Below are 15,685 nucleotides of genomic sequence, written 5' to 3' on the forward strand. Positions count from 1 at the left end.
CCAGTTTCAATCCATCATATGTCATTATTGCAAAAAAAAAAACCGGTCAAGAGATTATCTAGAATCTAAAGGTACTATCATGACTAGTCAATTTAACAATGAAAAAAACAAACTTACTTAAATTATCTTTTGACATAACGACGCGTGTCAGTACATTCAAATCAAATATAAATGTTTTATGTTTTGGTGTATTTAAATAACGTTTATTTTATTTATTTTTACTTTGTGATACAACAAAGACTTCCTTTTTTATTATTTTCCCGATTTGAATCCGTCACTGGCCTTGTAATTTTTTTATTGATTTTTTTGTATTGTTTTACTATATTAAACTTCTAAGTTTCAAATAAAAAATAATAGTTGGATAAACGTTTGGTTAAGGTTTACTTTTAGTGCATGCCTGTGTGTAACTGTAACAAAAATAAATGACATCTTATTGCGTAAATTGTTTAAGTTCTAATTCCGTACTACAGACTCCCGGTGACTGTTATATTATATGTAAAGAAATCATAATATTGTACTAAAATTATCATCAATTAATCGATTGATTTGAAGGAGGTTTGCAATACCGGTTATTGATAAGTTTAGACCAAAACATTGACCTAGACTGAGGTTTCCAACTAATTCAAACACCATAGAATTAAGAATAGTCCAGAAGGAGCGTAGAATCATATTTGAATACATCGGAATGTGTCCAAAAATTTCCTTACTATGCCCCACTTTCACCGCGCGCATTCGTGATGTCTCCGCGTAATGTTGGACGATGGGAAAAAATATAATCATAACACAGATGTAAGGTAAAAAAAAGCAATCTGTTAATTTCTCTAAAATTTTATTGTGCACGCAGAAATATTGATTGACACAACAGAGTAGATAAGTAAAGGGTAATTTAATAAGAGTAATTGAATTTATGAACTTTGAACTCAAAATATAAAACAAATTTTATTTTACATAAAACGGATATTTTTATACCATGTTAATTAATATTTGATGTTTTAAAGATAATGTCGGTCAAATGTCCACCACATAGTTTTTTAATCCGAGGTCCGATTTTCATAAGTTCTCTCATTAGATGAGCAAAGTAGGGTAAAAATATCTACCCTGGCAACAAGAACGAAATGTCCATTTTGATTTTTTCGACAATCTGACAAATGGAAAAATAATTCAATTTTTAAGTAATGTATTTGCTACTTACACATTCCTTTGCTAATTACACATGAAATGTGATCCCGTCCTGTTTCTTTAAGATCCTAGCAGTATTTCTACACTTTAAAATGACACAACACGGCATGGTTGAATTCAAATCAGGAGTTGCGTACTGAGCGACGTCTACAAAGAAACTTAAACCTACTCATTTATGAGTACTTGAGTCGCCTTCTGTTTGATGCTTGTATGCAGTTTTTGGACTATTCTTAATTCTACGTATGTCAAACACCTGAGAATAACCTAGAAATAATGTAATATAAAGAAAAGGGAATTTGTGGTTTTTTTTATGAAAAGTTCATATTTATGTTCCATTTTATGTAGGTACTTGTCAAATTCCCGCTAAACCACAAATGCAGTTTTTTTTTTCTGGGATTTCTCGATATAAATTTTAGGTAACATTCATATACAGAATACTAAATTATTAACAACTCAAAAAAAAAAAAACAATGGAATATTTTAAGAAACTGCATCACGTCGTTTCCTCGTAGGTGTGTGGCAGAGAGGATATAACGCCATCCCACTCTGTGTTTACATATTGAGGCTAAACTGACATTATTTATTAAGTAAAGTCTTTATATATTTTTAAATATGGGTGCAAGATGTTGATTTAAAATTTATTCATATGCCTAGAATAAAGATTACTATTTTAAAGATTAAAAAAAAATTTTTTTTGACCGTGGGAAAAATAATGCGTTTTAAGATTAAAAAAGCTTCAAATGTGATTATCTCGGAACTTGTTTTAATGACTAATGTATTCTGTCAGTAAAATCTCGATACATACCTCTTTTCCTCGCCATGCATACGTCTTCTCACACACGCACGTCGATTATTCCGACTTTTGACATGTTCATCTTCAATTAGGGGAGATCTGTACTAAATGATCCCTTGAAGTAAAACGATTCCCTAAGATGTTAATAAAACTATAAATGCAATATATTTTTTATTTTCATTAACATACTTTTAACGATGTTTTAGACGTCTCACAATAATGGCGGTGGTTGCGAATTATGTGGGTATGCATGGGTCAAGTATTGTCACAACTTCTACATCCTTTTACCCACAACCACTGTTCACTTCCCCCCAGTATCCTTTGATCACCCGCCACATTAAGACCTCGTGTCGTACATTACGCGTTTATTTTGTTGAACGTCTGTGCCGCATTATGGCACTTTGTTTCCACCAACCACTAGTGTTGAGTTCCAGATCAAAACCTCCTGTTAAGTGCCGCCACAAAAGCCAAGTCGGATCCGACAAGTCCATCAAGAACGAGAAGCAGGTTAGTGGTATGACTTCCTAATCCATCTTGTTTATTGGGGTTGTGACCGATTGACACTGCATACCGCATAGCGAAAATACTCACTTATTTTAATTAAATTTGATTCCAGTCCACTCCGCTCAATAATATAGTAGATGCCCTAGGGCTTCGCCTCCCACTATTTCGCGCTCCGCATCCACGTGGAAATTCGTTTTCCCACCGGGCGGATAAAAGACTGCGTGTAAAAAATTATAATTTTCACCAATTTGATCTTAGGTAAGTCATTTTCAAACATGATTGATTTTCTAACAAAGTATATTATTTATACAAACAAGAACTGTAACAACACATATTTTCTTTATTATTTAGATGTCAGTTTGTTAATATTTTGTATTTTTTATTTAGTAACGATAACTTTGTAATAAATGTATCCATCTGTCAAAACAATTCCCTGTTACTAATTTCTGATTCTCTGGCTCCCATAGAAGACATTAAGTGTGGTTTGGTGTTCAAAACACCGAGTAATAAATATTTAGTTCCGCTGAAACGATGACAAAAAGCACATTATAAATCGACTTTTAATCCCACAAAAACCTTGGGCAGGAAACGTCCAGTTTTTTTCTAAAGAATAAGAGGACGAGCTCCGTGCTTACGTTGTGGAAATAAAAACAAAAAAATACGGCCTTACAGTTAGGGATCCCAGAGGAGGAATTATTTCTGGTCATGGAGTTACTAGAGGAGATCCCAGCAGAATGCTCGTTCGAGATTTTTCCGTGATTTAAATTGTTTAATACCAAAAACACGTACGACTTTTGCTCAAAGAATTTTTTTTCATGGGCTCTTGGGGCCTTGGGTGTTCAATGTCCTGGATGGACATATTAGTTCTCCAAAGCGATAGCTATTTTCAGGAGAAGTCCACAAGTTTTAATTTAGTCTAAGGGAATGGTTTTTCAAAAATTGTTTCAGAAATAATATGCTCAATAATGATAATTTTATGAATTGTGGTAGGTACCAAAATAATTCCGCTTTTCAAAACTATTTAGATCATTAAAAGATTGCATTTTTTATAAATATCAAACATCGATTTTCCCCTAGAAGAATCATGTTGAACAGGTTTCTCCTATCTGTTGGATTTAGTCATGTTACGTCTTTTCCTATATTCCTCGTTTTCTGCACTCATCAACATTCGCATCGTAAACATTTTTACCACACGTCCAAACTGAAGGAGCATCCCTTATTTTTATTTTGTCTATAAGAATATATTATTGTTACAATTACAACAGTCAAATAGTGCTATTTCACTGTCGAGTTGAGTAATCTAAAAATCATGCAATTATTACTTTCAAGGTCACTTTTAGAAATAAATAATATCATTTTTAATGACACCCACTGACCAATGCGCAGAAATAATTATTACCTACGCACGTTTGTATTTTTGCTTGTCATTGTTCAAACACATCATTATTTGCCCATCATACTTCAAATAGTACAAACAATGTTGGACACGTCAAAATTCATTCTAAGCATAAGAATTTTTAATTTTACGTCGATTTTAACCCTTCAGAAGTCACGCCAAAAAGTTACACGGATACGCGCGCGCATGCAAAATGCACACACATCTTTAACGACGTTTTACCACCAAGTTGCAAATATTTTTTAAAACAACTTAATTATAATTTTAGCCAAATGCAAAGCCAACAAAGCCACACGCAAGTATATTTTAGAAAAATAAACGATATCTTGATGTTTTTCTAAAAAAATAAAACAAATGGCATTTTATCGGATTTGTTTTTGGTAACGTAGAAACAATATTTTAGACTTAAAGTACTCATTGAAAATACATTTATATGAAAAAGGTTTCGACTCTTTTACTTCACGAAGTCAACAGATAGAAGAGTTGAGGAAATGTGGATGTTTAAACATTGGCAGAATGGTGAATGGTACACAAGGTGTAAAGTGGCCACTTAAACCAGCCAATGACAAGTCATAAGCCCTGTTAATACCTAGACTTCCATATCCCGTCTCAAAAATGTTTTCCCTCTCTGTTGCAACAAATTTTGAATTAGTTTTCCATTAGAGCATTATAGTGTTCACTTTAAAACATGTAAGACACGTGTGTATGTTACGTGTTCAGTGCAAAGTATTTTTTTGCATTAAAAGCAAGTTTTTTTTAACGCCAGCTTTTTTTTCTCGGTTCTGCCTCTGTTTCATCATCAGAGTATGATACGAATTGTTTAACTGTTTGTCATAAATCTGAAGATATTTTTTTCTCGGTTCTGCCTCTGTTTCATCATCAGAGTATGATACGAATTGTTTAATTGTTTGTCATAAATCTGAAGATATTTTTTTCTCGGTTCTGCCTCTGTTTCATCATCAGAGTATGATACGAATTGTTTAATTGTTTGTCATAAATCTGAAGATATTTTTTTCTCGGTTCTGCCTCTGTTTCATCATCAGAGTATGATACGAATTGTTTAATTGTTTGTCATAAATCTGAAGATATTTTTTTCGACATCGCAAGTCGGCCTTTTATATTGGGGTTTTAGTTTAAATGATAAACCTTTAAGAAACAATAGACAGGCGCCGCGCCGTGGCGCAGACGGCAAACTGTGAAATTGGCGTCGCGGGTTCGATTCCCGCCAGTTGCAAGAAAAAAATCCAAGAAATATTTTTTTCTCAATTGTGGTGTATTTTTCATTACCTCCGCCCAAATTCTCTCTATCTCACCTGCTGACAAGCCTCAAAATAGAGGCTTAGCGGGTTATTACTTTTATAAAAAAAAAAAAAAAACAATAGTATCCGAGTGACAACTCGACTATTTGCCATTTTTTTTTTATTTAAACCAATCGACAGGTTTTTAAATAAACCTTTGTGTATTGGTTTATCGATAAGTATATTAAAAAATCATTGAATTATGATTAAAACAACATAAGTTACATATTGTTAACAACAATAGAAACAATATTTATTTATTTATTTACACTTTTACATTGTTTGTATTATTTTTTTTCTACAGAATAATGTTCCCTCACTGGGGTGTCCCGTGCCGACGGAAACATTTTACAAAATGTGAAACATGCCTAGGATTAGCTATTTAACAAAGTTAACATCTTTGATCAATTTTAATATAGAATCACTACAAAAAAGGCGCCTTACATGTGATTTAATTTTTCTTTTCAAAATTCTCAATAATATAGTTGATTCGCCGTATCTTTTACAAAATATTTGTTTCCGTTGTCCTCTTCGCTATACCAGATTAAATTTCCTTTTTTTTGAACCAACTTGTAAAAACAATTATACCTCGAATTCATTCATAAGACGTACCTGTAGAAATTTTAATGGACTTAGTATTGATGTAGACATTTTTAACTGCCCGTTGCATTTGTACAGAAAATTTCTTTATGGGATCGATTATTTGGGATAGTTACTGAATGTGTATCTTGAGTGGTTTATGCTATGTTTTATGCTATGTATATGTTTTATGCTATGTATATGTGCAGCATGTAATGTATATGTTTGTGTATGTTTTATATGTGCGTTCATGTGTGTGCGTGGATGGCTCGGAGTGTACATTCGGTATTTTTATTTATTTTAATTTATTACCTTTTTAATTTATGACAACTTAATTGGTCTTTTTATGTTAAAAAAATGTTGTTTTTAATACTTATTTTGTATAACTGTATGTTTTCTGAATAAAAAAAATAAAAAAACAATAATAAAAAAAAAGTCATTTAATCCAATCAATCTAATTATAATAAACATCATAAACAATAAAAAACAGAAATATTCATAAAAAACCTAATTAATTTATACAGACCAATTTAAAAAAAAACATAAACAGTGCATACATTTTACCTATTTGGCTTGATCCACTCATCGATCCGTGCGCAACCCACTTCCACTATCCATTTCTTAATAGCAATTTATACAAATAAGTTATTATTATCTCAGAGAGACAAGAGACAAGACATTGTTTCATCTTTCGAAAAGTGAGCTAATTATTTTTCTTGGCTGTAGAAATACATCGACCGAGCTGTCTTTGGACACTTCATTGTAAAGCCTAAGCATTCTCGGCATTTGTGAAACGAAGCCAGTAAAAAAAACCTGTAATTTCCCACAGCAAATAAAGTGTTAATTTGAGTGGCACGATTTTATGCAAGCCTTGTCACCATCGTTCGAATTAAAGATATACAGAATTACATAATGTGCTCGTCATTAGATTGAAAAAAGAGTGAAGTAGGTAAATAATTCTTCACCGACTAGGATTTAATAGATTGGACATTATGAATAAGCTAAAATTATTACAAAACTAATCGGTTAGACCGACAACTGACATGGTCGATTTATATCAATAATTTAATTCAAATCCAAAATACATTATGTTATATGCAACAACTATGGGGAATGGGAAATCAAAATTGCATTAACAGAAAACAACGACACCAAAATAAAATATTTAAACCAGTAGGTTTATGAATTCCCATTTCTAATACCAACAAAATAACTATTTAAAAAACTGAACAGTAAATTAAATGAAACAGAACTGTTTTTTTATTTGTTTATAAGTAAGCCACTGATGTAATAATTGTAGACAAAGAACAAAAACTTTCAAAAAAAAACACAAACACAATACGGGAATATAATAACAATATCACATTTTAACATTCTTAAACGAGACAAGGACAGTCGAGACTAATACCCGTATGCAGAGACAAAACTTAAGGTGAGAAAAGTACATTCTATTGTCTTCACCTTCGGGTTATTCTTCGAATTTGAGATTAGAATGTACTTTCCTCACCTTAAGTTTTGTCTCTGCATACGGGTATAATAAACCTGGGACTGAAACTACCATACAAAACAAAACAGAAGACTCAGACAGCCCTTACAAAAGATGTTTAAAATATTATCATTAACAATTGAGAATGATTTTTTTTTAATGTATGTAAAAATCCGTTGGATTTTATAAAAGACTAAGAAACCAGGGACTGAAACTACCATACAGAACAAAACAGAAGACTCAGACAGCCATTAACAATGAGGAAGTTCAGTGGTTTTTTTGTTTTTTTATTTGTTAGACTATTAAGCTAAGACAATTTTTTTTTTCAATTTTTATGTATCGTATTATCAGCGCTGCGATTTTTTAAAGTTTTGCATTACTGAAATAACTCCGCGTGTGACGTCAGAGGTGCGTTTCCGCTTATTCGCATACTATTCATCCCGTTGGTCCATCCATGGCAAGCAATCCAGAAATCTTCCATAGCTCTCATATGAAATAGTCCGTTTTTATTATTTTTTTCGTACATTTTCAGGAATCTTTCATTAATAATTTGATGCCTCTATTTTTACCCTATTTATAATTTCCCGTAGGGCTGAAGTTCCTCATTGAGTATGATTTTTTTTTTATGTATGTAATAATCCATTAGGATTAATTTCAAATAAAACAAAAACCTTTTGAAAGCCTGATGGATATTTTTTTTGGAAGCCACCAGATCTGTGGGTATACTCCAATGGGACATACAAAAGAGCCACGGAGTAAGCGAGAAGCTACATGCGGTATTACTAGAGAGAGGGAAATATCACTGTGAAAATCACCCTTTTAAAAAAGCTTGCTTTATAGAGATAAGCAGGTGTACCTATACATAAATATTTTAAAGTCAACACATATTTAATTCATTTTTCGAGTTCATGCTATTTGCGAATCACTCTCTGCATCGTCGATTTAATTAGTATTCATATTGATCTTACTGTTTTATTGACATAAAAATCAAAAACACCAGTTCATTACATCCGTACAAAAGGACAGAGTAAAATGTATTATTTTGGACATAAGCAATGATAAATCACAGTTCTAACAGATATCCTAGTAAAGAAGAAATTAAATTTGTTTTCAATACTTCATAAAGTTTTTTTTTAATCCATACCTTATTAACATGTTATCACTGCATACTTTAACGTATTATTTTATAAAAATTTTATTTCAAGCACTAACTTTGTCATTATTCATTATAATAAAAAAATAAAACAACTTTGATTTTAACCACTTATTTTTTATTCTAAAGGTATAAAGCTTCTTTATCAAGGTATAATTGACTCATAAATTATGAATTATTTAATTGTACATTGATAAAGAAGTTTGTTTAGCTGTAGTAGTTAAAAAGTTATTTTAAAAAATCAAAACAGAGTTGTTTTATATTTGTTTTATTTTATTATGTTATTGTTGTTCTATTAAAAAAATGCTTTAAATAACAAAAAAATCGCCATTGACACACAATTATAAATATTTCTTTCTGTCATTTTATTAGCCAATTTTAATCAAAATCACATCTGGCTTCAAACTAACACCCACTTTTCTAAGACGACAAAATTTAATTAAAGTTCCGTATAAAATATTTAAAAAAGCATACGTTTTTAGTTTAAATGCTGTTTTGTCTTATCAGGGTATTATCAAATTGAAACAGTTACTAAATATTGAACATCGTGAAACCATGTGATTCTAATCGGATGGAGATTTGATATAAATTTTAATTACTATGAAGCGCGGATTTATTATACAGTTATGTATGTAAAAAAGAACAATCATGGACGAGTTATTTTGACAGATTACTCTCACAGGCTAGACTAGACAGGCCACTCTCAGGTAAAATTCCTGAAAAAGGAAATCGAGAGGAGATAAGTCCGCCTCGTGGCGTAGTGGCTGGCTCGTTCACCTACCATGCTAGAAGTCCTTAGTTCGATTCCGAGTAGGGTCGACGTGAAACATTTGTTTAAAATGTGATTTTTTGGACTGCAATATTTCCATGTCTCTAAAGCGCGGTACTGATATTTTTTTACTTCTTTTTACATATTTTTAATAATATACATGATTTAAATTTCACAGGTAGATTTTGTTTTCCGGCTTTCTATCTGAATAGTGATGGAAATAGGGGGGAATTCCGGCTGTGGAACTTTAAAGCAACTTCTCCGCATTTTCTTGGAAAAAAAAATCACCAAAAGCTCGTTCAAGAGAAGCCGGACTCTTGATAAACATTAGAAGATAACTTAATAGATAGCGTTACACTAATTACCTGACTATAATTTATTTATTTTATTTATACATTAATATAAATATTCTTTCACTGTCAAACTAGGGTAAATAATTCCGTTCTAAGACAGACAAAATATAAAAAGTAATCAAAACGAACAAAGAAAAACAAATGAAATACAGTATTTTTAAAAATATGGTTACATAGTAAAAATAATAAAGATCACAAAAATTTCATTACCAAAAAAATGACTTCAAATAAGAACATGTGTTAGCCATCCATCACACAGCCATCATCAACCTCTCACGCTCTCCGCGACCAATTTCACTAAGGAAAACAGTCGGTAACTTCATTAGCTTGTGGGTCTTACAAGATCTCCTCGGTTCTGGCATTATATTAAATACAAGTAGTTCTTGTCCTATGTAGGAGTATTGTCTTTGCTAAAGAAGTTCTAACCATTTGCCGGGAAATCAGATCGCTCCGAGTCTCAAAATAAAGAAAACCCGATGGGTGTGTATCTCTGATAGTCTGAGTGACCACCACTGTCTTCAGTAAATATTGTTGTCTGATATCAAGCACTAAAAATTCCTAGAATAAGGATTCACTCTGATATCTGTAAGTCTTTGTCAGGGCGTCTTCTTATCAATGACTTTTGTGCTTTTGCTGCTGGGTACAACTCTGTCTTGGTTCTGTAGGAGTTGACGATATACACCCAGAATTTCTCAAATGCAGCATCACATGCATTATTGACCCTGGAAAAATGTGTGCTGGTGGTTGTAGCCAATTCAATAAATATGGCGGCGATCTTTACTAAATAAAAGATCTGGATAATAGTGGACTGTATACAATTTATTTTAAAGCACAGTGCGCTCCGTGACGACCGAAGACTTCGAGAAAAAACGAAATACGGCGAGATTATAGCCCTTGTGCTATCTTTATATACTTTGCTATTAGTACCCACCAGAGTAACAATTCTCTGGTGTGGCACGCGCCAAAATCAGTAAGAATTTAAATTAAGAACTATTAAACAAAAAACTTAACAGACCCTTTACACCAACTAATGACTAAAGTGCAAGAACAAAAGAGGTGCCCAAAAGAATGGGTGAACAGGGAGATCACCGCATTGCATAAAAAGAGTGATCCATCAAATTATGAAAACTATCGTGGCATCACGCCACTTAGTGTACCGGAAAAAGTACTTGCATACATACTCGTAATACTGCAAAGAGTTCGAGGACCCTTAAGAGAGAACCAGGCGGGTTTTTTATCTGGTAGGTAATGTGCGGATCATATCCACAACACTCGCTGTATTCTACAGGAGAACAAAGAACTTAATAGCTGCTTTATAGACCTACACTCTGGAAAACACTAGAAGCGTATAGGATGCCTATAAAAGTATTTGAGCTTATTAAACCCCGTCACTCAAGTAGCGAATGCCGAATCAGAATTAACGATGTTGTCACAGATTGGTTTGAGGTCACCACCGGAGTTCAGACTATGGAGCGGACATGGAATGATGATGATGATGATGGTATACCTACTAAAACAGCACCCTTCCCAGTATCGTGTGCGGATAAGGGTAAGTTGATGACAAATTGTGAAAATGAGTTGTTCTTGTTGCCAAATTCAAGTTCCCGTAAAAAAATACGGAAACTTGACTTGGTTTGACTTAAAACGTACAAAACTACCACACGCAATGATAGCGCGTCTTGATAAAAAAAATTACTTCAGGATAGAATAAATTCAAATAATACATGTTTTCATGTGAGGGTGTATTATTGTAAACACAAAAGAAATCATATAATTTATAATTATAAATAATAATTCGCACCCCCAGAAGTTCGCTGTGGTACGTCTCAATTGGCCATTTTCCAGGAGAGTAAAAGCTTTTTTTTTAAACATCAATTTGCTTATGCTCGTATCTTAATGTATCTCGACATAATATTGCCAGAATGTTTCGTAGTATTTGCTCATTTGACAATAAAAATATAAAAAGAACACTTCGGCATCATACGTAGGGAACTGAAATGCTTTTCTCGGTATAGTACTTGTATTGATTTCTAAGAATACTAAAGTTTGTGGTATATCTCGCTCAAAAATATCATAAAGATAAAGCAGCGTTCTTCTAAGGAACAGAACAAGAAAATGTGGTAAATTCCATTCATATTCGTAACTCAAAACAGCCAAATTTAGACTACTATAGTGTACTTCTTGGTTTGCAAATTGGTTGTTAATCGTCTTTCCAGTCGTTGTAGTGTCGCATTTTCGTCGTTGAAATCTGCCGATGAAGAATTCGCTTAGAGCATTAAACTGTATTTGGGATTTTTTTCATGGTAGCATCTGGCATAGTTCCACGCAGTCTGTTCCGGTGTCAGCGCCTTGCGCGACAAACATCCGTCAATTATCTGAGATACGAGGGGTCTGTCAGCCGGGTCTAGAATTTTGGCGAGGGCGATATCCTTCTTGAAGTCTCCATCCTTGGTCATCAGCTCTGACTTGAGCATGATGCAGAAGACGAACTTCTTCAATGCGTTGTCTTCTAAGGTGAAGCCGCTAGATTGAAACCTTTGCAGCATCGTCAAATCAACATTCGATTCTGCGAGACATTCTGCCTGGTGATTCTTCAACTTCTCCAGCTGTTCGTTGCCAAGGGCCTGCAATAATACAAATAATACATTGTCTTTTATTCTGCAGTATGTAGGTTAATATTTTTATTCCGATTAAACCAAAATCCATGGCTTTTTTCATTTTTCAAATACATCAAATAAAAAAAATTACTAAATTTATGGAATACAACATTATTATGAGATCACTGTTATATTTTTTTAAGATACCGTCGATCCTTTCATCATAAATTATTGTATAATTTATAAAAACAACAAAAACTATTAATATTGTACTCCATGTCCGGGCAAATAAAGAATACAGTTATGAGGGTGTAATGGAACCAGGAATATTATATTCCAAACGCTCTCGCGGTCGTAGAAAAAACTTTAATCTCGCGTATTTTGTACGTAAATACACGAGATAAAAGTACGACCACGAGAGTGGTTCAGAATAATACCGCAGGAGTGCTATTCTGAATCTTCTCTCTCCCCAAGAGAGTGATTGATTCGGACATTTTTATTTTTCCATTCGTTTAAACTTTACATCATATCTCGCAACACTGATGATTAAACGTCAAATAAAATGTTTCAATTAGAACATTATTGCGACCAGCATTGCCCAAAACACTCAATTAGGTTGAATTGACCAAACCGTATAAGTTTTTTATCCGTTATTAAACAGTTTAATACATCAACTGACGTTTAGTCATAAGTAGGACCATATATGAAGCAAAGTGTCGTCGCATTCATCATATAAAAAACCCTAATGAACGACTCTCCAGGGGGTAGAGAAGATTTAGAATACCACCCCAGAATCCTGAACGATTGTTTTCGACTCAACGGTTAATCTCGGTAGAAATCCTGAAAAGGGAAATCGTAAATCGTGTGCGTATTCGACAACCATACTTGAGGTCCCGGGTTCGATTCCTGGGAAGGACGACATGAAATATTTGTTTCTAATGTGGTTTTACATAGCAATATTTTATTGTGAGGGTGACAAGTACCTACTTCTTATTTATTTCAGACTAATAACTTTGAAATAAGGGTGTTAATTGCATGATTACCTTTGTAATAAATATTTTGTTGACACGTAAAAGTCCTCCTCGGAACAGCTTGCCCTAATGAGAAGGACTCTTAAATTTCCTTAAATATAAAATATTTTATAAAGTTTAAAAAAAAATAAATTAATGATAATAATCTAAATTTATGTTGTTAAATTTGTATAAAATTGCGTAATGGTAACGGTTTTTTGGAATGTGATTATCTAGGTGTTAACAAACGTTGTATCCGTTTTTTTCCTAATTTAAAAATGAGTACCACTACTACTACTACTACTACTACTACCATCACGCCATTTCCCCGTAGGGGTAGGCAGAGAGAATGGACCGCCACACACGTCTATCCTGGCATACACTCCTAGCCTCTTCCACATTCATACATCTTGTCATACATGCCCTTCGGTTCTGTCTGCTTTTGACATGACCAGACTTAAGATTTTGGTTTATCTGATCATGCCACGTCTTCCTTGGTCGTCCTCGTCTAACGTTGCCGTTCACTTTTGCCATATATACTTGTTTTACCATTCTCTCGTCGTCCATTCGTTCTACGTGACCAAACCATCTCAGAGACCCTTTCTTAATCTTATCAATTATACTTGTCTCAGATTTACACTCTCGCCTGATTTCATCATTCGTAACCCTGTCATACATTGATTTCTCACACATTCGTCTAAGAGATCGCATTTCAACCGCGTTCACTCGGCTTTCATCCTTCCTCTGCCAATGTTTCACTTCCATACATAAGTGTTGGGACTAAAACTCCGCTGTGCACTGCCAGTTTAGCTTCGATTGACATATTTTTATTAGAAATTACTGTGCTTAGTGCTCCGTTCATTTTGTTGCCCGCATTCACTCTTCTTTCAACATCTTTTTCTACTCTTCCATCTCTTGAAAACATGCTTCCCAGGTACACAAATTCTTCTACTTGCTCGAGACATTCGTTGTTTACATTTATTATGCAGTCAGTAACCTCACTATCCCTTTCAAATACCATCACTTTTGACTTACTTTCGTTCATCGCCAATTCGCTCTCCAGGCATACATCATACATTCTAGAGACTATTTGCTGCAAATCAGCCTTGCTGCTTGCTAACAGAACTGCATCGTCAGCATACAACAAGCAGCTTACTAAAAAATTATCCATTTTTGCTCCAATACCCATACATTCTATCTCTTTCATACAGTTGTCCATGTATAGATTAAACAACCATGGTGACATTACACATCCCTGTTTCACGCCTTTTGAGATCGCAAACCAAGATGTAAATCCCCCATTAACTCTTATACACGCTGAACTATCCTCATAGAGAGACGATACTGCACGTATAAGTTTATTGTTTACTCCATACTTTTCCAACACGCCTCACAATTTCATTCTATCTACTTTATCATACGCTTTTTGCAAATCGACAAATGCGCAGAATAGTTTTTGACTTTTTGCCAAAAACTTCTCCGTTAGCATTCGCAGCGCAAAAATTTGATCCGTGCATCCACGTCCACTCATAAAGGCTCCTTGCACGTCCCACACTTTGTCTTTCGTCACCTTTCTTACTTTCTCGATTATAATTTTCCCATACAGTTTACCGACGGAACTCAGAAGACTGATGGCCATATAGTTTCCACATTCCGCACGAGATCCCTTTCCCTTATATAAAGGCATGACAACTGCCCTCCTCCAATCCAACGGCGTATGTCCTTCCTTTAGGCAGAGATCGAAAAGTCTGTGCAGCCATGTACCCACGATCTGGCCACCACTCTTTAGATATTCCACAGCAACCTTATCATACCCAACGGATTTTCCGTTTTTCATACTTTTCAGCGCACTCTTTATTTCTACCATGCTTATCTCACATGACCTATTATCACTCGTATCTTCCTCTGCACAACCAAGCTGTTGCTCAGGAACACTTTCAGTACTTTCGTATACTTCCATAAAGTATTCCATCCATCTCTCTTTCACTTCTTCGTCATTCGTTAGCATTCGGCCATCTTTTGATTTTATCACTTTAATGTTTCCACTTTCGGAGGAGTTCTTAGTCTTTTTCACCTCTTTCCAAAACAGTTTTATGTTTTCATGAAAATGAGTGGACAATTTTATACCTTCCTCTTCGTTTTAAAAACAATTTTGTTTTTAAAGTTATGTACGAAAACATGTTTCCATTTCAATTTTGAAAACACATTGATTTAAGAAAAACAATTTTACATATTTTTATCATAGTCATACCACTAACCTGCTTCTCGTTCTTGATGGACTTGTCGGATCCGACTTGGCTTTTGTGGCGGCACTTAACACGAGGTTTTGATCTGGAACTCAACACTAGTGGTTGGTGGAAACAAAGTGCTATAATGCGGCACAGACGTTCAACAAAATAAACGCGTAATGTACGACACGAGGTCTTAATGTGGCGGGTGATCAAAGAATACTGGGGGGAAGTGAACAGTGGTTGTGGGTAAAAGGATGTAGAAGTTGTGACAATACTTGACCCATGCATACCCACATAATTCGCAACCACCGCCATTATTGAGAGACGTCTAAAACAT

At 34.0% G+C, this 15,685-nt stretch overlaps 1 protein-coding gene across 1 annotated transcript; it reads right to left on the reverse strand.

The window, feature by feature from the left end:
* Window positions 1-11,777: 11,777 nt before the first annotated feature.
* On the reverse strand, window positions 11,778-12,385 carry LOC148271774 (B1 protein-like). Its single transcript, XM_088240950.1, has 2 exons — window positions 12,381-12,385; window positions 11,778-12,168 (listed from the first exon to the last, which is right to left on the reverse strand). Exons 1-2 carry the CDS (start codon window positions 12,383-12,385, stop codon window positions 11,778-11,780), a joined length of 396 nt encoding a protein of 131 aa, XP_088097076.1.
* Window positions 12,386-15,685: the final 3,300 nt, after the last annotated feature.

This window comes from Micrasema longulum, unplaced genomic scaffold (assembly GCF_059751315.1).
Source record: "Micrasema longulum isolate JH-2025_06_02 unplaced genomic scaffold, ASM5975131v1 h1tg002658l, whole genome shotgun sequence".
NCBI classification, from domain to species: Eukaryota; Metazoa; Arthropoda; class Insecta; order Trichoptera; family Brachycentridae; genus Micrasema; species Micrasema longulum.